This window comes from Lentinula edodes (assembly GCF_021015755.1).
Source record: "Lentinula edodes strain Le(Bin) 0899 ss11 chromosome Unknown C8R40scaffold_82, whole genome shotgun sequence".
In the NCBI taxonomy this organism is placed as follows: domain Eukaryota; kingdom Fungi; phylum Basidiomycota; class Agaricomycetes; order Agaricales; family Omphalotaceae; genus Lentinula; species Lentinula edodes.
Genome location: NW_025764388.1, coordinates 59,486 through 85,570, shown reverse-complemented (window position 1 = coordinate 85,570; position 26,085 = coordinate 59,486). Strand labels below are relative to the sequence as shown.

The 26,085-nt window shown below is 45.3% G+C and overlaps 9 protein-coding genes and 1 non-coding gene across 10 annotated transcripts; 4 read left to right on the top strand and 6 right to left on the bottom strand.

Annotated features, from left to right (window-relative positions):
- On the top strand, positions 1-1,041 carry C8R40DRAFT_1164164 (uncharacterized protein; the record flags this gene model as incomplete). Its single annotated transcript, XM_046230454.1, has 3 exons — positions 1-226; positions 314-433; positions 464-1,041. 3 exons carry the CDS (start codon positions 1-3, stop codon positions 1,039-1,041), a joined length of 924 nt encoding a protein of 307 aa, XP_046079042.1.
- On the top strand, positions 1,001-1,903 carry C8R40DRAFT_1164163 (uncharacterized protein; the record flags this gene model as incomplete). The annotated part of the gene is made up of 4 exons (XM_046230453.1): positions 1,001-1,324; positions 1,394-1,478; positions 1,506-1,678; positions 1,700-1,903. 4 exons carry the CDS (start codon positions 1,001-1,003, stop codon positions 1,901-1,903), a joined length of 786 nt encoding a protein of 261 aa, XP_046079041.1.
- A 588-nt stretch (positions 1,904-2,491) lies between these two features.
- Positions 2,492-2,724, bottom strand: C8R40DRAFT_1178431 (uncharacterized protein; the record flags this gene model as incomplete). Its single annotated transcript, XM_046232868.1, has 2 exons — positions 2,492-2,659; positions 2,710-2,724. The coding sequence occupies 2 exons, from the start codon at positions 2,722-2,724 to the stop codon at positions 2,492-2,494; spliced, it is 183 nt and encodes a 60-aa protein (XP_046079040.1).
- A 10,237-nt stretch (positions 2,725-12,961) lies between these two features.
- C8R40DRAFT_t309 lies at positions 12,962-13,079 on the bottom strand. The gene has a single exon. It is a non-coding gene; the product is annotated as a tRNA-Ile (tRNA).
- Positions 13,080-14,190: 1,111 nt separating this feature from the next.
- Positions 14,191-14,391, bottom strand: C8R40DRAFT_1030619 (uncharacterized protein; the record flags this gene model as incomplete). The annotated part of the gene is made up of 1 exon (XM_046223142.1): positions 14,191-14,391. A coding segment is annotated over one exon (201 nt), but the record flags the coding sequence as incomplete, so codon positions are not given.
- A 411-nt stretch (positions 14,392-14,802) lies between these two features.
- On the bottom strand, positions 14,803-16,053 carry C8R40DRAFT_1136925 (uncharacterized protein). Its single transcript, XM_046229400.1, has one exon. It carries the CDS (start codon positions 15,910-15,912, stop codon positions 15,289-15,291), a length of 624 nt encoding a protein of 207 aa, XP_046079038.1. The 5' UTR covers positions 15,913-16,053; the 3' UTR covers positions 14,803-15,288.
- Positions 16,054-16,506: 453 nt separating this feature from the next.
- Positions 16,507-19,301, bottom strand: C8R40DRAFT_1063231 (pyruvate decarboxylase; the record flags this gene model as incomplete). The annotated part of the gene is made up of 12 exons (XM_046225515.1): positions 16,507-16,747; positions 16,833-16,946; positions 17,010-17,452; positions 17,554-17,697; positions 17,788-18,096; positions 18,240-18,354; positions 18,428-18,527; positions 18,616-18,659; positions 18,782-18,859; positions 18,930-18,973; positions 19,065-19,106; positions 19,251-19,301. 12 exons carry the CDS (start codon positions 19,299-19,301, stop codon positions 16,507-16,509), a joined length of 1,725 nt encoding a protein of 574 aa, XP_046079037.1.
- A 1,402-nt stretch (positions 19,302-20,703) lies between these two features.
- Positions 20,704-22,040, top strand: C8R40DRAFT_888528 (uncharacterized protein). Its single transcript, XM_046236583.1, has 7 exons — positions 20,704-20,710; positions 20,774-20,970; positions 21,024-21,093; positions 21,166-21,574; positions 21,630-21,774; positions 21,842-21,931; positions 21,991-22,040. Exons 2-7 carry the CDS (start codon positions 20,848-20,850, stop codon positions 21,994-21,996), a joined length of 843 nt encoding a protein of 280 aa, XP_046079036.1. The 5' UTR covers positions 20,704-20,710; positions 20,774-20,847; the 3' UTR covers positions 21,997-22,040.
- Positions 22,041-23,684: 1,644 nt separating this feature from the next.
- Positions 23,685-24,534, top strand: C8R40DRAFT_888586 (uncharacterized protein). The gene is made up of 2 exons (XM_046236584.1): positions 23,685-23,956; positions 24,018-24,534. Exons 1-2 carry the CDS (start codon positions 23,780-23,782, stop codon positions 24,459-24,461), a joined length of 621 nt encoding a protein of 206 aa, XP_046079035.1. The 5' UTR covers positions 23,685-23,779; the 3' UTR covers positions 24,462-24,534.
- A 472-nt stretch (positions 24,535-25,006) lies between these two features.
- On the bottom strand, positions 25,007-25,607 carry C8R40DRAFT_1178425 (uncharacterized protein; the record flags this gene model as incomplete). Its single annotated transcript, XM_046232867.1, has 2 exons — positions 25,007-25,426; positions 25,500-25,607. 2 exons carry the CDS (start codon positions 25,605-25,607, stop codon positions 25,007-25,009), a joined length of 528 nt encoding a protein of 175 aa, XP_046079034.1.
- Positions 25,608-26,085: the final 478 nt, after the last annotated feature.

Sequence of the window (26,085 nt, the reverse complement as noted above, 5' to 3'; positions counted from 1 at the left end):
ATGGCTTTGATGTTGTGGGTGGCAATCTATGTCAAATTCATTGTCGATTTGCTCACCTGGGTTAACAACACATTTGGTTGGGATTTCAAAGGAAATTTGGCATATTACGCACCTTATGCTGAGTTCTACCCTTCACAACAAACCAGATTACTGGAATTTTGGGATAAAATTGGTTTGCCTCATGATAAACCAAAGCAAACATGGGGCACCCAACTTGTGATTCTAGGTTTCAATGTGGATCCAAATGCCATGACCATCACCATGCCTACAGAAGCTTGATTAGACCTTGTTCAGGCAATTTGAAAATTTGCAGGAATTGGAAATCATTGGACACTGAAGGAATATCAGCACCTTGCTGGCTGGATTAACTGGTCACTGAATGGTCCCGGCCTTTCTGTGTTATATGAGAAAATGGCTGGAAAGACTGAATCTGGTCAGTGAATCTGGACAAACAAGGCTGTAGTGCGAGAGTCGCTATGGTTCATTAAAAAGGTTGATGTTTTAAGTGGAGTGAGAATGCTCGATAGTGAAGAATGGGGATTTGAAGAAGCGGACATTGTCCTGTACTGCGATGCATGTCCAACGGGCATGGGATTTTGGTTTCATTATGATGACAAGACATTGGGTTATCAGTGTATGATTCCAGATGATCACGAGAAGCCTATTTTCTATTTTGAAGTACTCACGGTTGTTTCAGCCATCCTCCACACTATCAAATTGCTTTTTGTTCATGGTGTTTTTGTTTTTACTGACACCACTAACACGGTGGATATGTTTCATTCTCTAAAAGCAAAACAGCTCTACAACCCCCTCTTACTCACCATGGTGGATCATGCTATATGCTCAAACATCCAGTTCCGTGTTGCCCATATCTGTGGGGAGGAAAATGGTATTGCAGATGCTCTGTCATGGTTTGACTACACTCGTCTCATGCGTTTGGCACCGTCAATGAATATTTATAACTTTACACCCCCACACTCATGTTGGGGGCAGAACAGTTATGAATTTACCGCCTCCCTCCTCCAGACAGCCGGTTCGTGAAGTCTGGAGTTCGGAACGTTTGCTGCATGAGCGTAACATTGTGCTTGGCAGCGTCCTCGAGCCATCATCTCTGTCCTCTTACACATCAGCAGTTCAATCCTACGTGACTTTCTGTCGCAACCATGATTTTCCAATCCACCCAACTGCAGACACCCTATCTTTTTACATTGTCTATATCTGCCATTTTACCAAACCAAAATCTGTCTCGAGCTATCTATCCGGAATTTGCAACCAGCTCGAGGTTTTCTACCCTGATATTTGTCAAAATTGTGCTCATCCAATTGTGAAGCGAACATTGAAAGGATGCAAAAAACTTCACACTTCCATTGCCTTGAGAAAACGTCCACTCCAGCGCAGTGAACTCACTGAAGCATTCAATAACCTACATTCATCCTCCACTTTCGACAATCAGCTTTTTCTTGCATTGTTATACATTGGTTTTTTTGCTCTCATGTGATTGGGAGAGTTAGTGTTTCCCAATCGGATTGACCTTCAAGATTTCCACAAAGTCATCATGCAGGATTCATTTCTTGCAGATGCTGAGCATCTCGAGTTCAATCTACCAACGCATAAAGCTGATCAAACGTTTGAAGGAAACCGAATCGTAGTCGAAGCCTCTTTGGATAGAGATGACACTGTCAAAATTGTTTGTATTTAGGTTTGTGAACGTGACAGCCGCTTCCCAGGACTATCGCATTTATGGGTACACTTTGATGGGTCAGTTCCAACCCGGTCTTGGTTCATCCAAAGGCTACAATGTTATTTCTCTGATAATGTGGCAGGTCACTCTCTTCGTTCTGGGGGAGCAACATGGCTAGCATCTTTAGGTGTCCAGGTGAATCTCATCCAGGCCATTGGGTGATGGGCATCTGAATCTTTCAAGATTTACATCAGGACCCACCCTGTTTTACTCACTGCCCTACTTTTCTCTCAACAATTGGCCACATCTTGATCACTCACTCCTCCTCAACATCTACAACCTCTTGTAATCATCATTTTTTAGCCTTTTACCCATACCGTTGCACATAAAATCTAGTTTGTTCTACAGGGTACAGCCGCTGTCCCTCAGGACTGTACCCGTGTCTACCTAAACCTTGCTCAAATTGTTTAAAGCAATGAAAATGACACCTTCGTTGATTAGTAACATACAAGTAATCAAGACCAAAAAATTATATATAATCTGCTGTAAGACCTGGGTCAGAATAGGTCTTAGGGTAGGTTTTGGTATAAGGAGTTTATGTTGTAGCGTGCTAGGAGCAGGCTGGAGCTCGAAGGGAGCTACGGAAACCGCGACTGAGGACAGGAATGACCTAGTAATGGCTGGGATAGGGAGATGTGACCCTTGAAGGGGTTCCTGTAAGGTCCAGGGAGGTCCCTAAGGTGTACGTAGGGGAGGTAGAGGTACAGAACCTAGTAGCGTTGCGTAGAAGGAGTTGTACTCGCTAGAACGTCAAGGTAAGATCGAATAGGTCGGAGAGAGAATGGGTATTGAGTGTATAAGCTCCTGAGAAGATATATGCCCGGGAACTGGGGGTTGGAGGTGGACATCCTCGACTGTTGGAGGTGGTAACGGAGAAGTGGCACGTAGTTCGACATTACCTAGATTGAGGTCCCAGAGCTTGTGGAGCAATTGGGGAGCTCGAGGAGGTTTTGGGGAGGTTAGCTCACCAAGGCGTTAGGCATTGGGGAGCTTTAGTATTGTTCGGGGGAGCTCGGAGACTCACTCGGATTGCTTAGACGTGAAGTAAAAGTGTGTATTGGATCGTATAGACGATCATAGAGACAGTAGACAAGAGTAGAGAGAAATTGAGATAGAGAAACAGAGAGTAAGAGAAATCCGTATAGTTAGCAGGTACAAAGGGACAGGGACTGGACCTATGTAAAGGGTGTGTATTCAAAATATACCAAGTTGGGGCTTGGGGACGTTGCGGTGACACGCCTAAATTTTGGCTAGACGTCTATGCTGTGAATTGTGACATTTTCACGTATAGATTTGTATCGAGAGGACTGTAATTGAGACCCAGATTGACAGTCAAAGTCAATACTGAATCAGTCTAATAAGTTGAAGGGACCATATACCCATACTACCACAAGTTGGTTAGTTTACCCATCCCCGATACTACCTTCGGATAACAGTCTACCTGTTTGTCAAGCAGGATTATACCAGACTCGGACTACATCCGAAGGATGACCATTCACGTCTGCAATTTTTTTAATTCAGGATTCATATATGACATACCAAGGGTATTCTTATTGGACCTTACACTGGCAGGAGTTTGGAGGAACTTACTCAAGTGACCATGAGCCGAGGGTTGACTCGAAATGACTTTCTAGAACTCAGGAATTATCAAATACTCCTTCTAGAACGAGATCATGCATGAATCTAAAAGACTGCGATTTAGTCTAATAGACCAATCAAGTTGCATGGTTGAGGAAAATGACTAGAAGAACGATCAAAGTACTGCGAGGCTCCGAAGACATATCAAATGAATGTCAAAGAATCCTGACGTAGAAAATATTGAAGAATGCAATTAAATGAATACTATGCGTAACTCCCTTGATAGAGTATAGGCACAATGGGTGTCTATTGAAAGAGAGAAGCAATTAGTTCAATCCAGATGAATCAGATTGATAGGATTAGAATCGAGGAGAGCTGATTTGCCTCCGGACAAGGTGACAAATGATCAAAGTAAGTGTTGAACAGCAATGACAGTTGAACACCATTTGAGTCATTCTCCAAAAACAATTAAATTAAAATGAATAATGAAGTACCTACCTATGTTTGGAGGTATACTTGAATCTTGGAACCATTGTGGACCAAATAAGGGCATGAAGATTCAGATTAAATAGTATATGACCAATTGTAGAAGTTTCCTTGCGGTTCCGAACATTTATTGTATTAAATTAATTGTACTGTGCGACTCTATATTCTGTATGTATAAATAGCAATCCGATGTATCTGGAATACAAGTGATTTTGGGACGACGTTGCAGTGCTAATCCGTAAAAAGGAAAGACACACTCCCGCCAGACTGAAACCTCTTCGCTAGCAGCCATTCGGGCCCGGCACTTGTGAGTATAGGAACATCGTGTTCTGCTCCTTGTGACTGCAAGAAGTATATCCAGTTGTTGGGTATTCTTCAAACTTAGGATCAGTTGTTGGTCTTAAGGGCAAATCACGCTATGTGGTTGTGCCAGCACATAGTTCTAGCCCTCCGTAGGGGTCTGTGTGTTTCGGTTTTAATTTACTTTGATTCAAACCCTCAATTCTTGATATACCCATATCAATACAATCAAAGCACAAATCGTGCTGAATCTACCTTGATCAAAGGAATATATCGAATCCTTAGAACGATTCAAATTGATTGATCAAAGCTTCTTACTTAGCTCTCAAAGCTTTGCGGAACCTTTGCCAACGCTACCCCTCCTATTAAATAAATTTGATAGCAGTGAACTCGCATATTGTGTATTAGATTGGTTGGTTGGAGTGCTCATTAGATTCCTTCCTTTCTCTTTCACACAAAAACGAGGCAAGCTCGTTAGCGGAACTACTTAAATAGGTACAGGAAGTGAACAAGGGAACATCAGGGGATCTAGTGAACATGAGGCGGTAATCGAGACTGATACTTAATGGAGTTGCTGTAGGGGGTCCTGCATGCGTGCCGGGGAATGTATGTGTGTCGGGGAAGTCATCAGGTGCTTGGGTAATGGGAAGATGTCTTGGGGGTTTACGGAGCTAGATAAGACATATGGGAGCTTCTGGTTGGTGCTGGGACAGGTCTGGTGGCGGTCAGGGCATGACAGCGTGTTGTGAAGAACGTTTGGGTAGGTATATCAGGAGAATGGTGACGTTTGGGGAGGTGCATGGTGGTACTTGGGGAGGTGCAGAGGAGGTGCAGGAGGTGGATAGGATGTGTGACAACGTGTGGCGGGTACTGGGGCTGGTCTGGTTGTAGGCAGGGCATGACATCTGCACAAGTTTTAAGTTAATTTCCTTATAAATTAAGTGTTCATTGTACTAATTTGTAGAATATTCTCCAAAAATTGATTGATATTAACTATAACTGTATAGGATGCATCCATTTATGGGAGAAATTTTTTTGAAACAAATTTTTTTTTGATGTTTTGGAAATGGAGGTGTTTATATATCAAATGTCCCTATGGACACAACCTTTTCTTCACCAGGGGACAGATTGATTCAGTTGTTATGGACTTTGGCCCATTGATTCTTGTTTATATATCTGTACTATGTAGTTTGTCTGGTGTTGTTGTTGTTGTTGTTGTGTTCCAGTATACTCCATACATGCAATACCTTGCAATTGCGTAAATGGTGTTATTACTAAATACTGTACAGTACAAACTTACATCCTGCAGCTGGCAATTCAACCACCTCAGTTGCTTTACAGACAACTGAGGTGAGTCCTAGGATACCTACTACATAGACCAGCTAGCTGACTATCTATGTAGATCACATGCTAACAGGTACTTAGGACAATTCATAGTTGCTTTACAGACAACTGAGATCACACGCTAACAGATTATGAGACTGGGTTCTGATTAGAACAAAGGTTATTTGTGTGTTAAAAAGGAACTGAATACAGGAATCAGTATACAAGATCTCATTTGGAAACACCCCAAATATACTAAGACTCCCGGACAAGAAACAGCTCATTGGTGAGGAAAATTGGAGGCCATATAAGCAAGAAATACTATTTGCAGTGCACTTGAGAGGACTGACAGGATATATTGATGGCACAATACCCCAACCAAATAGTTACCCTGGACTAATATGCCCATCAGCACAGTCCACTACTCCCCTCTTTAGCCCAACACCATGCCTGGAAGAATGGAAGGCTTGCCACAACTATTGTGTAAGACCTAGGTCAGAGTTGGTCTTAAGGTTGAGTTTGGTGTGAGAAGTTTATGTTGTAGCATGCTAGGAGCAAGCTGGAGCTCGAAGGGAGCTACGGAAACCATGACCTAGTAGTAGTTTGAGATGTGAGATGGACCCTTGAAGGGGTTCCTAGAAGGTCCAGGGAGGTCCCTAGGACATTAACAGAGGGAGGTGGAAGTAACGGAAGCTAGTAGATGTAAGGGCATTGCATGGTATGGATTGTACTAGCTAAGGACGTCAACGTAGGATTGTTGTAGATCGTAGTTGATGTGGATTTTGAACGTGAGAGCTCCCAATGGAGTATAAGCCCGGGAAGGAGGTGTCATGAAGTACGTAGCCCCTATCATTTTCCTTTTCTCACCGTCTCGACGCCTTTACTTGTACGATATATCATCCCATCACTGTCAAATCCCATCAATTACTGATCCACCTGTTACCCTTCTCCTTCCACTGGCTTCCACCACCTTCCTTGTTCCTAAACTGTACAGTATTACATCGTCATTTCTCGCAGATCGGATCATGTATATAAAGCCACTCCATCACAGCCTGGTCCCTTATCTTGACCTCTCTAACATTATTTGGGACCAGGAATGTGCGCATTTATTATTACCTATGACTACAATACTCAATATATCTCTGTCATTATCTGGGACCAGTTTGCCTCTGTTGAATGAATATGGACCTTGAGCCAAAGCGGGTAATACGGGTCCGGTTTCAGTCCACCGTCGGTAACGAGCTTGCCTCGTTTTTTTGTGAAAGAGAAAGGAAGAAATCTTATGGGCACTCCAACCAACCAATCTAATACACAATATGCGAGTTCACTGCTATCAAATTTATTTAATAGGAGGGGTAGCGTTGGCAAAGGTTCCGCAAAGCTTTGAGAGCTAAGTAAGAAGCTTTGATCAATCAATTTGAATCGTTCTAAGGATTCGATATATTCCTTTGATCAAGGTAGATTCAGCACGATTTGTGCTTTGATTGTATTGATATGGGTATATCAAGAATTGAGGGTTTGAATCAAAGTAAATTAAAACCGAAACACACAGACCCCTACGGAGGGCTAGAACTATGTGCTGGCACAACCACATAGCGTGATTTGCCCTTAAGACCAACAACTGATCCTAAGTTTGAAGAATACCCAACAACTGGATATACTTCTCGCAGTCACAAGGAGCAGAACACGATGTTCCTATACTCACAAGTGCCGGGCCCGAATGGCTGCTAGCGAAGAGGTTTTAGTCTGGCGGGAGTGTGTCTTTCCTTTTTACGGATTAGCACTGCAACGTCGTCCCAAAATCACTTGTATTCCAGATACATCGGATTGCTATTTATACATACAGAATATAGAGTCGCACAGTACACTTAATTTAATACAATAAACATTCGGAACCGCAAGGAAACTTCTACAATTGGTCAGATACCAGTTAATTTGAATCTATATGTCCTTATTTGGTCCATAATGGTTCCAAGATTCTAGTATACCTCCAAACATAGGTAGGTACTTCGTTATTCATTTAATTTAATTGCTTTGGAGAATGACTCAAATGGTGTTCAGCTGTCACTGCTGTTCAACACTTACTTCGATCGTTTGTCACCTCGCCCGGAGGCAAATGAGCTCTCCTCAATTCTAATCCTATCAATCTGATTCATCTGGATTAAACTAATTGCTTCTCTCTTTCAATAGACACCCATTGTGCCTATACTCTATCAAGGGAGTTACGCATAGTATTCATTTAATTGCATTCTTCAATATTTTCTACGTCAGGATTCTTTGACATTCATTTGATATGTCTTCGGAGCCTCGCAGTACTTTGATCGTTCTTCTAGTCATTTTCCTCAACCATGCAACTTGATTGGTCTATTAGACTAAATTGCAGTCTTTTAGATTAATGCATGATCTCGTTCTAGAAGGAGTATTTGACAATTCCTGAGTTCTAGAAAGTCATCTCGAGTCAATCCTTGGCTCATGGTCACTTGAGTAAGTTCTTCCAAACTCCTGCCAGTGTAAGGTCCAATAAGAATACCCTTGGTATATCATACGTGAATGGTCATCCTTTGGATGTAGTCCGAGTCTGGTATAATCCTGCCTGACAAACAGGTAGACTGCTATCCGAAGGTAGTATCGAGGATGGGTAAACTAACCAACTTGTGGTAGTATGGGTATATGGTCCCTTCAACTTATTAGACTGATTCAGTATTGACTTTGACTGTCAATCTGGGTCTCAATTACAGTCCTCTCAATACAAATCTATACGTGAAAATGTCACAATTCACAGCATAGATGTCTAGCCAAAATTTAGGCATGTCATTGGTCTCTTTTATTTATATTCTATAGATTCGAGAATTCCCCGCCCTCAGCTTTCTACATAACACTGAGGGTGAGTTCATTAGATATTGACCTAAACCTACTCTAACTTTATTTATTCTTCTGTAGTTTACTCGTTTGATAGGTATTTATTATATAAGAAGAGCTTTCTACATAATGCTGAGGTTTACTCATTTGATAGCCTCTGCCTTGCTTAGTCACTCCACTTCCGTGCTCCACTAGTTACTCTGCCTCTGCCGCTGTGTGACAGGAGGTCCCGGGAAGTGGGGTTAGCAGTTGGTGTCCTCGAGTGGTGGAGGTAGTAACGGAGAAGCGACACGTAGTTCAACGTAAGGGGAAGCTTTGACGTTACCTAGGTTGAGGTCCCAGAGCTTGTGGAGCAATAGGGGAGCTCAAGGAGGTTTGAGGGAGATTGGCTCACCAAAACGATAGACGTTGAGGGAGCTTTAGTATTGGTCCAGGGAGTTTGAAGACTCACTCGGGTTGCTTAGACGTGAAGTAAAAGCATGTATTAGATCATATAGAATTATAGAGAAACAGAGATAGCGAAACAGAGAGTAAAGAGAATTCCATATAGGTAGCAGGTACAAAGGGACAGGGACTGGACCTATGTAAAGGGTGTGTGTTCAAAATATACTAAGCTGGGGGCTTTGGGACGTTGCAGTGCTACTTAAATAGGTATGGGAAGTGAACAAGAGAACATCTGGAAAGATGAGGCAGCTAATCGAGGGAGGAAGATAATTGAGATTTAGTACTTAAAGGGGTTGGCGATTAGGAGGGTGTTGTATGCATATCAGGGTGAACGTCAGGACATTTGGATAGGTATGTCAGGGGAATGGTGATAATTGGGGAGGTGCATGGTGGTACTTGGGGAGGTGTAGAGGTGGATAGGAGATGGTGGCTGGTACTGGGACGGGTCTGGTTGTAGCCAGGGCATGACAGAATGTTCCATACAGTAATGGAGGGTACATGGACAGCCCTAGAAGAGGCAGGCCTCCCTTACTCTTTTTGGGGGGAAGCATCAGCAACATTCATCTATGTAAACAACTTTGTACCATTGTCGCGCTTCCCCGACATGGTGCCTATTGAAGGGTGGACGTGGAAGAGACAAGATGTATCCCACTTGTGACTGTTTGGATGTGACTATTGGGCAACTATACCAAGCCGGCATATGGATAGGAAGCTTGGGAGACAGGCTATCAAAGGGAAGCTCCTGGGGTATATGGGTCACAGAGGGTATCAAATCTAGGTCCTAAAGACAAAAAAGATCAAAGAGTCACACAATGTGACCTTTAAGGAGGGAGAACCACACTGTATACAGAGACTGGGGGACAGAGAGGATGAGAGTGAGAGTGAATAGGATGGACCCACAAGCACAGCACCCAAACAAAGCAACAGACCTACAAATACCACTGAAGTTACCGGGGACCTGGTATCCCACAAGCAACCAAGTCAAATGGACAAGGAAACCCTACCAGTGTGAGAACCTCCAACAGAACCAACACTGCCAATATGACGCAGCGGGAGAGACCATGTCCCATCCCGAAGATATGTGGAAAGTGCTGAATATGGAAAACAGGAACAAGCTGCAAGGGAAAGAGGCGAGGATTGGATAGTTAAGGATACAACTCCACCCGCACTCATAACTTAAACCCCATACTTGTGGGCAGCAATAACTGGGGACTTGTGGGTTCCACAATTGTTCAAACAGGTGATGAAATGCCTAGACCTCTGGAGGGAGCCTATTGAGAGAGAGTACTGCATGCTGGTGGAGAAAGACTGCTGGGAGCTAGTGCCACTGCCACCCAATGCCAACCTAACTGGAGGACGATGGACCTATGCAATTAAGTTTGATGCATTGGGCAATCTGCTGAAGTATAAGGTGCAATATGTAGTAGCTCAGGGATACATGCAAATACAAGGCCAAGACTATAACAAAACCCACAGAGGAGTAGTGCGGATGCAGATGGAATCAGTCTGTCTGGTCCTGGCTATCACCACCGTACTCTGCTTCTCCATCTTCCAAGTCAACTTCACTGCCGCCTTCCTCAACAGCCCAATCACACATGACAACAACAACAATGTCTACATGCGAGCAGCCTGAAGGATTCACCAAGCCAGGCACAGAGGATCTCATCTGTGTGTGTGTGTAAACGCAAGAAATCAATCTACGGGACAATGCAAGGGAGTCATGGTTGGCCAGGAAACTCTGGAAACCAGGATATCAGGATGATGGTTACACCACCTTCTGTGCAGACCCTTGCATCTGCTACAAGTGTTATGGGGCTGGATATATGATTACTAGGACTTACAGAGACGACTTGTGTGCAGGGGCTCGCCGACAACAGTGGGCTGGAACAAGGCAGTCCCCTGAGGGACCCTTGGAAAGAGATGGGGAGTGCATGAGAGGTCGACTACAACTGAGGTTCTCCTGGGGATGACAATTTAGACAGGACCCCCAGCACAAAGGCGATCACCATCTTACAGAAAGCATACCCTCCAGCGGATGCTTCCAACACTTTGGCTTTTCCAACCCACGCCTGACGCTGAAACACCTGATGCCGAAACACCTAATGCCAAAACACTGAAACACTCCACTTCCACTGGAACATAAAGCTATGTGTGGGAGTCACGTAACCCCACTGCTGAAGCAGGACTGATAATTCATGAAGGATAAACTCTACAGAGGAGTTGTTGGGTTACATACTATGGGCCGAGGGTATGCATGTATGTATGTATGTACTAGGGGTCAGATCTTGCATTTTGCAGGGATCTTTGCTTGCTAGATACCAATACCAACTCAACCCAGGCCAAGAAAACTACTGGGAGTTGTCGATATATTCTCAACACCTCTGGATTATGTGATTGTATATTGGTCACTGGTCATCAACATCAACTGCACTGACAAGACAAGACAAACCAGGTGCAGGGCTGAATCCACATGCGTACATACATATGTATATACATACGTGGACTCAGACAATGCAAGCTGTCAGGATAACATCCCGCTCTACCCTCGGGGTACATTTTCTTTCTTTATCGGCGGGGGGGGGGGGGGGGGGGGGGGGGGGGGCACTGGTGTCTTGGATCTCAATCAATCTCAAAACAGCAGGCAATGGTAGGCGCTATCATCCACCACTGAATCGGATAGAGTATATCGGCGTGTCCAGGGTGACACAACAGCAACAGGGTGACGCAACAGCAACAGGGCGACACAACAGTGACAGGCCATATGGAGGATTGCTTTGTTCTTGTTCCTTGGCAGAAGTAGAGTTGGACTTGGACTTGGCATGGTGGTAGTGGTGGTGGTAGTGGTGGTGGTGGGAGGGAGGGATCTATAGGGCTGTATGGGGAGAATTTTGGTTTGGTGTTTTGGTTTTGTCTGTGGAATGGAAAATGCTAAATGCTAAATGCTATGGCATGCCATGCATGCTCCTTGTGAAATATGTTGATTCGTGGGCACCACTATGTATGTTGAGATGTGGGCATTACTATGTATGTTGAGATGCGGGCACTACTATGTATATGAGAAGCGAGAAGGAGAAACGAGAAGCGAGAAGCGAGAAGGAGAACGAGAAGGGTGGTAGTGGAGAAGTACACATCCAGCAGATTCATTTGGGGGACAACATTACATTACTGATATATATACATGAAAGCACTCAGTGGTTCCATCTATACATTCAAAACTCATAACACTACTTGGACTGGATCGTACAGAGTACAGAGTAGGACGGGGGGAGGGGGGGGGCGGGGGTGGTGGTACAGTATACTCTGTACGTATGTACATACGTACATACGTATGATAACCTTGCAATTGCAATTGCATAAAACAGTGTTAGTACTGGATACTAATACTAATACTAATACAGTACAGTACAGTATGGATGTATGAACGTACATCCCATGGGATAGCGATTCGACCTTACCTTAGTTGTTTTGTTTTATGGATAGATAGATAGAGGACTGAGGTGAGTTCTGGGATACCTAGGATACAGACTACATAGATACATAGAGAGTCAGCTAGCTAGCTAGCTGATGTTCTATGTATGTAGATCATACTATGGGAGATGCTAACAGGTATTTCAGACAAATTACAATTCGTAGTTGTAGTTGTTTTGATGGATAAGTGAGATCATGTGCTGGTATGTTATGTTATTTTATGTTATGGTGTTGTTGTTGGTTTATTGTTTGGTTTATTGGTTTATTGGTTATCTTGGAGATATTGGGTGTATGTATGTATGTATGTATGTACATATGTATGTATATGTATGTGTACAGCGTGAATGAGGTATGAGGTATGTTTGAAAGGGGAGTTAAGGGAGGAAGGGAATGGGGTGTGATGATGGGATTAGGTAATGAGTGAGTGAATGAGTGAAAGAGTGGATGAGTGTGTGAAAGAGTGAGTGGATGAGTGAGTGGATGAGTGAAAGAGTGGATGAGTGAAAGAGTGGATGAGTGAAAGAGTGGATGAGTGAAAGAGTGAGTGGATGAGTGTAAGAGTGGATAAGTGAAAAGAGTGGATTAGTGAAAGAGTGGATGTGTATAAGAGCAGAGTGAAGAGTGAAAGCATGAAACAGCAAAAAGACAGCGAAACAGCCAAAACAAAACAGCGACCAAAAAAACACCCCCCCCAAAAAAAAACAGCAAAAGCGTGAAAGAGCGCGCGAAAAAAAAAAAATTTAGAAAGTAAGCCACACCAAATGGCCAACGTGGGGATCGAACCCAAGACCTTCGCGTGTCGCGTGAACATAGTACCCCCCCCCTTCACGGGAAAGGGCGTATATTAGCACGACGCTCTAACCAGCTGAGCTAGTCGGCCGTGGATTGGGTGGGAGGGGGGGAGAGGTGAAAGGGGGAGGGGTGAAGGGGGGAGGGGTGAAAGGGGAGGGTGGGAGGGGGGTGGGAGGGGGGAGGGGAGAAAGGGGAGGGTGGGAGGGGGGAGGGGTGAGGGGTGAGGGTGAGGGGTGAAAGGGGTGTGTATTGGGGAGGGGTGGGGAGGGGTGAGGGAGTTGATAGGGTGAGGGGGTGAGGGGGTTGTGTGGTGATGTGGTGAGGGGGTGAGGGAGTTGATAGGGTGAGGGGGTGAGGGGGTTGAGGGGGTGAAGGGTGGGGAGGGGGTGAGGGGGTGAGGGGGTGAGGGGGTGAGGGGGTTGATAGGGTGATGTGGTGAGTATTATTGCTGAAGAAGGTTTTATTTGGTACAGAGTCCGAGAATTTAGTGTACATACTATATATACATAGAGGAATTAGGTTCTAGGATCCTAGGAACGTCTGCGAGGCGTTGAGTAATATGCATGCTGTATGGGTACAGGTGCCGAGAGATGTTTGACATCTATGTACCATCGCCCCCCATCGCACCCCCCGTTTTACACGTCTGATACGTCTTACATATGAACACTATCTCTAGCGATATCACCTGGTTCACTCGCTACCGCATTATCATTACCATCGTAATCGTTAGAGTTGTTGTTATAATTATTACTGTTGTTGTGGTGGTGCTGGTGATGGTATTGATGCTCTCCACTTCCATCCTCGTCGATGTATTTAACATCGCGAGGTTTCGCCATGCCACTGCCACTTTCGGTGGTGGTGGCGGGAGGAGTACCGCCTGCGCCGTCGGTGTTAAGTGAAGAGGAAGGGGAAGGGAGGTGTTGTCCTTGTGCGTCGCGGGTGGTACTAGCGGATGAGTGTGGGTTAGCGGGGTGGGGTGGTTGGGGGGGAGTGTTTACGGGGGTGTTGGTGTTGGAGTGGGTGGTAGAGGGTGTGGGTGTGTGGGGTGCATTAGAGTCAGCGCGGTTGACAGAGTCGGTGGTAGAAGAATCGTCATCCTTCTTCTTCTCATCATCATCAGCAGTTCCAAACGGATCAAGACCATTCATCTACCACAAAACAATTCAACAACGACCTCAGAGCAAAAACACGATTAAAAAAAAAAAACTCACATCCTCCTGTTGTTCCCTCCTCTTAACCTCCCCCGTTTTCATCTCCTTCCCATGTTCCACCAGCCCCGGGTTTTTCGTGACTTTGCCTTTGAGTTCTTCTTTGAGACCGGAGAGTTTGTCGGTGAGGGAAGGACCTTGGCGGTAGTTGGGCCCGTAGCCGACTGCGCCGGCGTGGTGTTGTGTGGGGTAGTTCGAGGAGGAGGTGTTGGTGGAGTTGGTGGAATCGGTGGAAGGGGTGGTGGTGGATAATGGAGTGGTGGAAGGGTGGGCGTCACGGGTTGGCGGTGGAGACGTGTTACCGGTGTTGCTTGGAGATGTAGTGGTGGTGGGTACGCTATTCGTAGAACTCATCGTTGGTTGTTGTTATTGTTATCATCGAATAACCCCCCCTCGTCTTTTTATACGGTCCCACTTTACTCATAGCGCTCATAGGTTGCGTCATTGCGTCGTTCTGGGTCTTGGTCTATTCCTGTCTTGAGCGATGACGATGGGCGGGTATTGGAGTGGTTGGGGAAGAGGATGATGTCATTTGGAGAGGAAGATCCGATAGGGAACGCGTGTGACTCGTAACGCGTAACAAATTGCATTCCAACTTTTTCCAGCTCACCAACGAGAGTGCATAGCGGGATATCGCACCTCGAGTACGAGTATGACGAATCCCACCCGACAGATTTGATGTATCACTATACATGGACGAACCATCACAGGAATTAGAATTTATGTAAACAAAGGTGGTGGTCCTGTGGATAACTCGAATCACTCATATGCATATACATATTGAAATCACGATCGTCGGGACTACCGTGAGGTAGCAAATAGTAGTAGGCGTTAGACTTTAGCGTTAGTACGAGTACATACGCGTAACTTGAACCCAAGCTCAAAACAAATCCGACGGATGGATGCGCACACCCACTGCGGAGTCACTGATTCAAGCCATAGCGCTTTTATTTCAGAGAGAGAGAGACAGACAGACAGACTGGTGGTGGGAGGTGGGTGGTGGGTGGTGGTGGTGAGTGGTGGTGGTGCAGGTGGTTGGGACAAGGGTGAAGGGAACTTGAATCAGTCAGAGTGGGGTAGTGAAGGGAATCAGAGATCAGAGTGGGGGTAGTGAACGGGATCCACTGTCATACGACTCCGAACTCCCGATTCCGAACTCCCGTAGTCGTCCTCGAGAACCTGTGTACGAGCAGGGTATACAAGACAAGTCGACTCTCCGTCTCTAGCAGCTGCTGTATACCAACCACGCTCAGACCACGCTGTCACGGGATCCTGAAACCTTGGGTTGCAGAGTACGCTCCCATGTATGCGCATATCTGAGGTACCTTTCCTACATACCTTTCTGCGTACCTTTCCTACTCCTACATACCTTTCTGCATACCTTTGTGCATACCTCCCCCCTCCACGCACACACACACGCACACGCCCATCCAACGCCGTACGTTGTGCGGACTTTTGGTTGATGTGCACCAGAGGACGCGGAAGGTGTGTGTGAGGGGGAGGAAGTGGGCGATGAGGAAGAGGATAATGAGGAGCAGGAGCAGGAGGATAAGGATAAAGAGGTATGGTGCTGCTAGTGGAGTTTGAGTGATACACTCTGTGAAGAGGTGAAGGGAAGGGGAAGTGGATAAACGATAATGGATAAACGGAACGTCGGAGTACAGAGAATACTACTACCACGGAATCCGGATAATACGGATGGATGTCGAACATTGACTCAGTGAATGAAAGATCAGGATCAGGATCAGGATCTGAGTGAGGGTTTTTTCGTGTATTCGTGTATTCATGTACGGGAGCAGTGATAAGTGATAAATGATAAGTGATAAGTAATAAGTGATAAGTGATAAGGATTTCGGGTGGACGTAGACAGACGATTACGATTGGGGTTGGGTTGGGTGTAGGGGTTCGCAGATTAGTTGATGAGTAGTTCAAGTTATGGACTTGGTGAGGCTTTGATAGGCTTCGAATAGGGAGTTGGGCCCGGGAAGAGCGAGATAGAGACAGAGAGATGGACAAGGATGTTGTGGGTGATAGAGATAGACTCGTGAGATAGAGATAGAGCGAGATAGATGGAGACAGAGAGAGAGAGAGAGAGATGGAGAGATGGAGAGACAGAGAGATGGAGATAGGACATGATCATGGTTAATGCTCAAACCTTGTATCCCACACACACAGTGACACTGAATCTCTCCTGGACATTTCTCCCTCATTCTCTCACTCAACTTTAATAATAAATGACAATTTCCCATGAATCTTCCATATCCTAATTTTAACAGAAACTGGTGCCCACCCCCCCCCCCCCCTCTTTCACCATTTCCGACCCACCGGTGTCCCAGCTTTCAACGAAGCCGGAGCATCCAGCATCCTCATCCCAATCTCCACAAATTGCATCACCGTACCCGCTCCATCGGAGAACTCCGCATCGTTCAAGAGAGCGTCGAATTCCGCTTTCGTGTTGGTCACGTAGGATTTAGTTCTCGTGCCATCGACGTCTCCGAGGGCTTTCATGAGATGAGGCCAGCCCCAGTTGACGATATCGTTGTATTTTCTGCAAAATCAATATTTTTTTTTGATATCAATTGGTCGATTATGGTAAGTATGTAAATATGATATATATGATAGTATACACTGACCTGTTTTCCCCGCGGATAGCACGCTCGATTGTGTATCCACTGTTATTCAATAGGAATATAATTGGCTTGAGTCCTTCTCTGAGCATCGTAGACAGCTCCTGCACTGTCAACTGACTATATCCGATATCCGATTAACATTCATCAACTTCCTGTCAACCATTTGCAAATTCGACTCACATACTACCATCCCCAATGAACAAAATCGTCCTCCCAAGGTTCCTCTCCCTCGCCGCCATCGCAGCGCCAAGTGTGCTTCCCACAGTCCAACCGATACTCCCCCAAAGAATCTGGCTGACGAAGACCGCGTTGGGGGGAAAAGGGATATCTAATACACCAAACGCGGAGGTCCCGGTCTCTGCGATGACCACGTCTTGGGGTCGGAGGAATTGTGTGACACGGGCCCAGAGCCAGGCGTGGGAGATGACGATGGGTTCATTGGGTTCTTGAGGAAGGGGGTATATCCATTGGGTGACTGGGGTGGCGAGAGCTTGTGATTTGATAGAGGAGGAGGAGGAAGAAGAAGAAGAAGAAGAGAGAGCAGAAGTGAGTTTGGGTAAGAGGTATTTCATTCCTACACCACCGTATTCCGAAAATTTGATCTTTGTAGTGGTATGGTGCAACTAGGGTAGGTCGATGAAAAAGACACCATAAACGAAACGAAACAAACAAACAAACAAAAAAAAGATTTTTTTCTCAAGTTTTTGGGTTAAGGGAACCTCACCTCGACAGTACGCGCGATATCTAATTTATGGGTAAAATTCCCAGTATTCAGATCACTCTTCAACGCCCCGATTGAAATCACCAATCCCGCTCCCTCCTCGATTTGGGATTTGATTTCCGGACGCGTAGTGGCTCCCGTGTACAGCTGAGAGGATACTAGGTCATTCCGAATGTACCAAGCGATTTACCAGCAAAAAAAAAAAAAAAAAAAAAAGTAGTAGTAAATCCGACTTACCCCACCGTACCGCTCATACCCTTCACTAATCACCGTCTTACCCATCGGGGTAGCATACACCGCGAACCCAGTTTTCTCCACGAACCTTCTCACTTCCTCTGCGACACCATACCGAAGAGCACCTACGTCGACTAATACAGCTACATCGCCCGATGCTTCGTTGATTAATCTAACAATCTCCGCGATGGCGGCGGATTCAGCGAGAGGGTCGTTGGGTACAGGGAGTCTCGGGAGAGGAATAGTAAGACGGGTGGAAGATATCTTGATGTAAGCGATATCGGTTGGGAGGGCGATGTATACCGGACGGGACTAATTATGAAAGAGTTTGAAAATAAAATAAAATAAAATAAAATTTTGTGTTGGTGGAAATTTGTTTTTGAATATTGTTATATTATTATTAGTAGTGTTTAGTATAATTTGCATGCGGGTTTGAAAGATGATAGTATATATACCTGAAGAACACAATCGCTCAAAACACGATCAATCTCCGCAGGTGCTAGGTTTGCGTCGTTGAGAATCGTATGAGAGCATGTGAATAATTCCGCGGCCTGAGCGTAGACGTTGTATCTTTCAAAAAAAAATACAATAAATAAAAACTCAAAAAAAGTAGTACAGGTGCAAGTGCAAGTGTAAAACTCACCGTCCGTCACCGAGAGTATGGTGTAACAAAGGTTTGTCGTTCTGCTCCTGTAGACTCGGGAAACCCGCGATGTGGACTACTGGGACGATCTCGGCATAGGCTTGGGAAAGAAACGTCACGGTTATGAGCAAGCGAGTTCAACAATAACCAAGAAACCTCAGGAGAAGAGTAGAGATTGATTACCATACCTCCAGCGATCCCATTTATAGCAGAAAGCTCTCCTACTCCGTACCTGTTCAATTGAAATCAGATTTATCCGAGTCAGTTCCAGTTTTCAACGGTTTCCGAGTGGACGTGGATGTGCGGCGAGTCGCGAAGAGTCTTGCGCATTATTAGTTTGAGGAACACACTCACGTGGTTAATACAGCACCGACACTACCTGTCTTGATACGAGCGTATCCGTCAGCAGCATACGCTGCGTTGAGCTCGTTACTGCCATGACATTTCATCGGAAACTGTAAGCGATTTCGAAAAAAAAAAACATATACTATGCCATACATACCAATTTCCGACCCAGGCTATGCCGGGATAATCGTCGATGAGATCCTGTGGAGGATCGTATCAGTTTAGAATAGTGCAGTTGTGCAAAAACAAAAAGACTTGAACGGTATGTGATGAGAAAAAAAAAGGATCTTACCAGGAACCCCAGGTTGAAGTCTCCGGGTACTCCGAAGAATGACTGTGGATTGAAGACAAAAAAAAAAGAGATGCCAGTGGCCTTGTTAGTCAGACTACTCTACCTACCTCTGCACAGTGGGAGGTAGTGGGGTGATTGAGGGGGAGAACGGGGGAGAGGGGGGGAGTACATGGTAGGGAAACAGACCTTTACACCCAGCTCCTCCAACCGGTGAAGTATATATACACCCACTTCCATATCAGCTTGAGGAACAAGTTCCGAATGAGTTTCGAGCTCCTTGATAGCGGCTTCGAAAGCGGCGGGGGTCGACATGGTTGATGTAAGTATTTGCGAAGGAGGGCTTCGAGTTGGTAAGAATGAGAACTAGGAGACTCGGAAAGAAGGGGTTTCGATCGATGATATGGACTCACCGTGGTGGCTTTATATGATGAGGTATAGTACTAGTAGAACAGCAAAAAAACAACCTTTAGTCGGCATTACTATGCTGTATGATCCCGGGCCTTTCTTGCAAAAAGTTCTGCGAAGTATTCGCACTTGCAATTAAATTCCTTCCCTACGTTGTCGGCGTATCTGAGATTCACTTCAGGTCTAAAGTGATAAGTAAAGGTGATACGACTTTGAGAGATATGGGTTGAAATGGAATGGCGAGATTTGTTTGTTCCTTGCAGATTCCTACTATGATCAGGTGTCGCTGGCAGCTCTTGAAAGGTTTGAAAGAAAAAGGGCAAGCGTGGCGGACATGGAAATGCCGCACGATGCAAATATTGGTGATCATACATGATTGACATGTCCTGGTGAGGCCGGTTCTGTCACTACACGCGTTTGTTATGTAGATATGAAGAAGAGAATGCTTCCAAACGTATTGAGGTATGTAGAGTTGATATAAATACGTCTTGACATACCAGTTAATGTCCGGAAGATAGTAGTATGTAACAGCTCTATAGGAAGAAGAGATCATTAGCCAATCAATCGTCGAAGAACATAGATAGATACGCACAAATGGCAAGACCATACCGTATATTGTAGTGGTAGGTGCCAAGACCTAAGCGCTATGATATCGTATCGCTACTAGAGGAAAGTTGAGGGAGATGAACTTGGCATGCAGAACGTGGAATAATTCGAGAACATAAGTTAATCATGGCCGCTGGTGACTGTGTACCGTGACGCCATCCTTCAGAGATCGTTACAGCCTGGTTATGTTATCTCGCTTTGATTTTTTGAGATGCAGAACCTTCACGTAGTAGTATACAGTTAGTTCAACTTGGCAGAAATATAGATATAAACGTGAATTGAGGGATATCAGCAAAATGGTCGCCTCGCCTTCGTAGGAGGGACCATGCGACAGCACATATACAGTACAGCTGATCCTTGCTGCTCGTGGTGTATATGCTGATGAAGGATAGATAGGCTGTGGTGGTCATTGCCAACAGCGGGCGTCTGAATTTTGGTCACGCGATCGTGAATGGAAGTATCAGCTCTTCTCAGACTCTTGCTACGGTCCAATCGATCTATTTATCTGTTCGTACTAGACTCTACTGCGAGGTAATTTGCAGATAGTACCAGAGATTGTCGATTCGTCAGGAAATATCCCCACACCCTCATCCATCGATTCCGAATTGAAAGAATGGCGTTAGGCATCTCCGTCGGTGAATCATCTACATACATAATCCCCGCCATTCTAACATTCCTTCCTTCTTCCTTATACCTAGTGCTTTCTCTCTCTGCTGGTCAGAAACCGAAGCCATAGCCCTGGTGATCCGACCGATACTCAATCACACACATTATGCTGAATCCAATCCACCGCCAAATTTTATTTTCCATCATCCTTCTTTCGACCTTGCTCTGCATGTGTCCGGCAACCTGTGCTGCACCTGCGTTTCATTCTGCTCTAGCCAAACATGTAAAGGTGAACAATCCCTCATACTTCTGTCGGTCACTGCTAATTTGGCAGTTTTGCAGAGACGGATTAGAGGACAATGGACGCGGATGATCATGGAAGCCGTTACTGAGCAGGATGAGAAAGTGTTCTGTGAGTTCGAGTTGGACTCCGGGTGTGGATTCTTGCATATGTCATAAAGCTCTAACACTACAATTCAATCAGCCTCGCCGCTATCTGGCATTATCCTCGACCATCGACTCCCTGAAAGCGGGTCGAACAGTATTGCTGCTTACACACTCAAAGGAACCTACAAAGGCCACAACGGGGAAGATCTCGTCGTCAAGATTCTACCACATAACTCCACCTACACTTGGGGCGAAGCCAAAGCGCTCAAAGCGGTTGGGGACTTGGTGGACTCGGGCACCATATTGTATACAAATCCAGCTCGTGGTGGCTCACCGAAGTATCTGCCGGCGGTCATCATGAAGAAGAAGAGTGGCCAGATCTTGGAGCACCTCCCGGGTTATCAGAATGCAAAGCCAGCGGACAAGATGAAGTTGCGGACGAGCGTCGTTGCACTGCTGTGTGCGAAGGTTGCGGAGGTTGCTGCTACTAAGAGGGTTGTTCATAGGTCAATTTAACGTTTTATCTGCTTGTTGTGATGTACCAAATCATTCATCCTTTAGGGAAAATCATAAGAGAAACATTCTTATCTCTTTGAAAGATGACAAATCCCTCACGGTATCCTCTATCGAGCTCGTTGACTATGGTTGGCCAGGCACCTTCCTCGTGTATGAGAATGTCGATGCAACGGATGTGAAATTTGAAGCTGTGAGTGTGTCATATATACAGGGTGCCGGCCCGTATTCCACCTTTGGTTTTGACTTTGGTGTAATAGCTCAAGGACTGCAAGGAAGATTGGAGACACCAATGGATCCAAGATAAATGGGAGGTTTTGAGAAATGAAGAGTTTGAGGATCCGGAGGAAGTCAGTTATCTTTTATCCTATTTCCCATCACCATGATTCAACGTTAAATTCTTACACAGTATTGAGTGAGTTACTGTAACGAAGCCAGGAAATTATAGGTTTTGACAGGACGGTATATATAGAGAGGTGGGTACCGGGAAGCCAACCTGTCACTAATGTCTCTCAGTCATTATCTGGTCTGCATAATGACAACGTCGAACTCTACAAATTGGAATCCAGTGTTCCGAAACTTGGGGTAAAATCTGAATGCAATCTTTTATGACAGTGAATTGGGGCAAATGGCATGGTGTTTGACGGCGATTCTGCGAGGAACGGTATTCCAGGGGCTGAACACTGAACATTGAACCCCTAGTATCGCCCTTTAATGTATCTTAGGACTACGACACAAAAACCTTCTTGAAACTACCAACAGATGAGATAGTGCTTGAGCACTTCAAGCTGTCTTTTTATGGCGGTTTCCCTCCTATCTGCAAATCGTGTCTCACCGAAGTGCACGATACGAATGCAGTTGTAACTTTGCTTTAATACACAACTCTTCTCGAACCAATATCGCTCAAAACTCCACTGTTACCCAGACGAGGACTTGCAGACAACTATGCAGTGTAGACGGAGCCATAATGGACCCACAAAAGCCGGATCAGGCTCTTGTACGTATTCACCAATCACCCGTACTTACGAACCATTTTTCCAACATCATTCTGTTTTGTACCACATTCCTCAATGGACATGGTCCCGATCCTCACTAAAGCTCTGCACAACGCACAGAGTCGAGTCGATGTTCTAGAGGAGCAGCTCGAAGTAAGAGCCATACCTATCAACGTACATTCATTTTCTTTCTGTGACTAATTTGATGAACGATAGCTGGCCAAAAACCTCGAGAAAGAAAACGAGCGGCTGGTTAATGAGATTAATCGTCTCCAAGAGCTCGTTGCTCGCCGGCCTCAGTTGGCAGTCAAGAACGAAGTACGTTTTCTCAGGTATTCATTGCTAGAATCGTACACTCACTGAGTGAGACTACTCAAGCTTACGGACAGTACCACGTTACGGGAACAGGCGGAAACAATTAATAGCTTGGTGCGTTCAGAACCCCTTCTTCTCAGTCAAACTGACCCAAAGTCGGATTTTTCAGAAAGACAGGTGCGGACAACTTGAGGCAGAGCTCAAGAAATCGGTGCGAATACATCATCACTGTTGCTTACCTATTTTCTTTCCTATTCTCATCTGTTCACTTTAGAACCAAGAACGCGATTTGACTCTTTCGGAAATCGCCACTTTGCAAGAAAAGTACAAAGCAAAGAAAAAGGAGACACGCGCCGTAAGTCTTTGTCATATTTGCTGTAGAAAATACAGACCTGAATGTAGTCCACTGGTAGAAAATCGTCTCTCTGGAAGCAACCGTCTCCGAGGCTTCAAAAAAGATGGAGAAGATGGTTACTCAGGAACAGCTTGTGAGATAACAATTTCCTCAAAATTCCGTTGAATATTGTGATGACTGTTGGCAGCCGCAAGCGGCTTTGGCGAGAATCCACGCGCATCTACAATTCCTTCCGCGTGTGTCGCGACATCTGGTAGAAGGCCCTAAGCGAGCACGGGGCCTTGATATTCTGGCTTATCTCAAATTGGCAGTGTGTTGTTTCTACTCATTAGCGCGCACATAAATCCTGACGCGTCAAAACTACAAGGCGCCCAACGTTACAAATTGGTGAGCAAGCCAAACTGTATTATAGGATCATGACCTAGAGCCTGTCGCATCTTCCATCGACCAGGTTCGGAAACTCTTACTTTTACCTTCCCCGACAATATACTGCACAATGTGGCACGGATCAACACTATCTCACCTGCGGTCCAATGAACGAAACGATACCAGGAACCAATTTCCAAGTCCAGTCGACGTATCAAGAAGCATATGGTCAAACACGAGAGATGTTCACCACAGTAGCTGGTTACGTCGCCTACGCAGGCACGTATAAATGTCTTGATACGAAGGCGTTTGCACCCCAAGGGATGGTACTCCCTGCCGGTCTAGTGAGTTTTGAATGTGGCTGAAATGCGAGGCATCAAATGCTCAATCTAGACTTTCATGTAGCCACCTGGACCCATCGCACACAACGCTTCCCAGAGCCCTCATGCAATGTCGAAACGAGGGTTCCCTTCTCACAAAGAGCTCTGCATTTTGTATGAAAAGGGCGAGCTTCATGTCGAATTCGCTATATTTCAATGCGTAAATTACAACAATGAACTTGCGGCAGCTCTCAAGCAGTACCAACAAGGTGTCAACGGTTCAGAGAAACGAGTCGAGTCGCACAGAAATAGTCGAGAAAGTGATAAACGGCAACGCGGCAACTCGGGTAGCAAGGATGTTGGATATTTTCACTCTGATCAACCTTCAAACTCTAAACGAAGGAAGATAACCACCAACTCAGGCTCTACGGAGAGGACGGTACTCGTAGCTTCATCTCCACAACAGGACCGAAAAGCAATCTGTTCAGACACAACAGATTCGGTGGGAGACACATCGGATGAAGAGTGAACTTTGTTATTCGAGGGATAGCGTTTCTGTCAAAATTATTATATAGTAATACGGAATTCCTTTTGGGTCAATCATATATACTTTACGATCGACCTTTCAGATCTCAAGATAGTCTGGACACCTTCCCAGCAGCATGAGTTTTGAGTTCACGATGATTCAAAAGAATTGGAAATATTAACGAGCTTCCTGCTGCTCTCGAACAACACCGAGGGATTCAACGGTAATTTCATTATGTGGAAATATCCATGACATGAAGAAGATAGACGTGAGGATGTTGTCTGCGACAAAGCCGAGCTTTATCGCCAACATCATCCAACCCCTCTGGATGATTGAAGGTCCTGCGTTAAAAGGCGCGCGTCGTGTTTACTGAACATTACATGCAGAGCTGCCTAAGAGCTTGCATAGCTAACATAAGGTATGAATTTCGAGAAGATCGGATGATCATACGTATAGAGCAACTTACTTTCGAAACCATTCCCTGGTCTATCTTATCCTTTATATCGCTGATGAGCATCGAACGAGAACCTGACAATAAAACAGCTTACCTATTCAGCAGGAATCAGTCGGCCACGTTCTATCTTCAAGCTGATACCACTCCCAGTCAGCGTCCCGTCACGCCCCATGAGGGACATTTCCACTTGTAGACTTCCTTTGGGAAACGTGACTTTGAAAGGAATCTTTTTGTCCTTCCAATCGGCGAAGCCTCTAAACTTGGTAACATACATTCCCGGTAAACGGAAATGCTCTGCGGCAATATTCAACAGTCTGCGTGCAGAGGCTTGTGCAACCATGTCAAAGTTTGGAACGATGTGAGCGTCCATGTGTTTCTCGGCGCCATCAGGGAAAATGTTGAATGCCGAGGCTAATTCTGGTGGGGGGTTAGAAATCTCACTGTCCCTCGTGAAGTCGACTTGGACGGGAGCGAAAAGATGCGCTGGGTTGGAAACGGGGACGATTGATCCATTCTAAAAGGGTCAACAAAGATCATAGACAAAGTCAGTGTTTATAATGCAATTTTATCTGAAAGCTGGTACTCACCTCGCCAGGGACTGGTACAGCATAAGCGCTGTTGCTCACGAAGCATATGAGACCAAGAATGAAAAAGAGATGGAGCTTCAGATCAACGTCGCAGGGATGGAAATGCATAGCAATCGAACGCGCGATTCTTTTGGGTGGAAATTGAGGAACGGGATATCTCGAGCAAAAAATATTCTTTGACCAGCAAAGAAAGGAGATGGATAGCGGTCACGAAGGGTGCGAGCGTGATTTAAGACCGAAAATAACGCCTCACAGCCCCCAACATCCACATGCGACACAGCAGCCACATCGCTCCACATCGCCAGGTTCGAATTTTCCGACCCTAAGGTGAAATGCCAGAGGAAAAGAAAAGATAAACCTTATACGGCTAATCTGATAGGGAGATTAGCCTTATATATTGCATTTCACTGCAGGGGAAACTCTGAACCCGGCTAGTGTTACCGGAATACAAGACGAAGACAGTCTTAAGATCACGAATTTTCCACCTTAAGACATCTTAAGACACTTTTTTCACAAGACGTATTAAGATCATTTTTCCTTATCAGTGAAAATACACATGGCCGCTTGATACAATACACAACTCCAC

Bases quoted from the DNA above. Each gene is read 5' to 3' on its own strand.
- C8R40DRAFT_1136925 (XM_046229400.1), bottom strand. From the start codon at position 15,912: ATGTTCGACATCCATCCGTATTATCCGGATTCCGTGGTAGTAGTATTC.
- C8R40DRAFT_888528 (XM_046236583.1), top strand. From the start codon at position 20,848: ATGCTGAATCCAATCCACCGCCAAATTTTATTTTCCATCATCCTTCTT. The intron at 20,971-21,023 runs GTGAACAATCCC...GCAGTTTTGCAG, and splicing joins CTCTAGCCAAACATGTAAAG to AGACGGATTAGAGGACAATG. The intron at 21,775-21,841 runs GTGAGTGTGTCA...TTGGTGTAATAG, and splicing joins CGGATGTGAAATTTGAAGCT to CTCAAGGACTGCAAGGAAGA.
- C8R40DRAFT_888586 (XM_046236584.1), top strand. From the start codon at position 23,780: ATGAACGAAACGATACCAGGAACCAATTTCCAAGTCCAGTCGACGTAT. The intron at 23,957-24,017 runs GTGAGTTTTGAA...ACTTTCATGTAG, and splicing joins TGGTACTCCCTGCCGGTCTA to CCACCTGGACCCATCGCACA.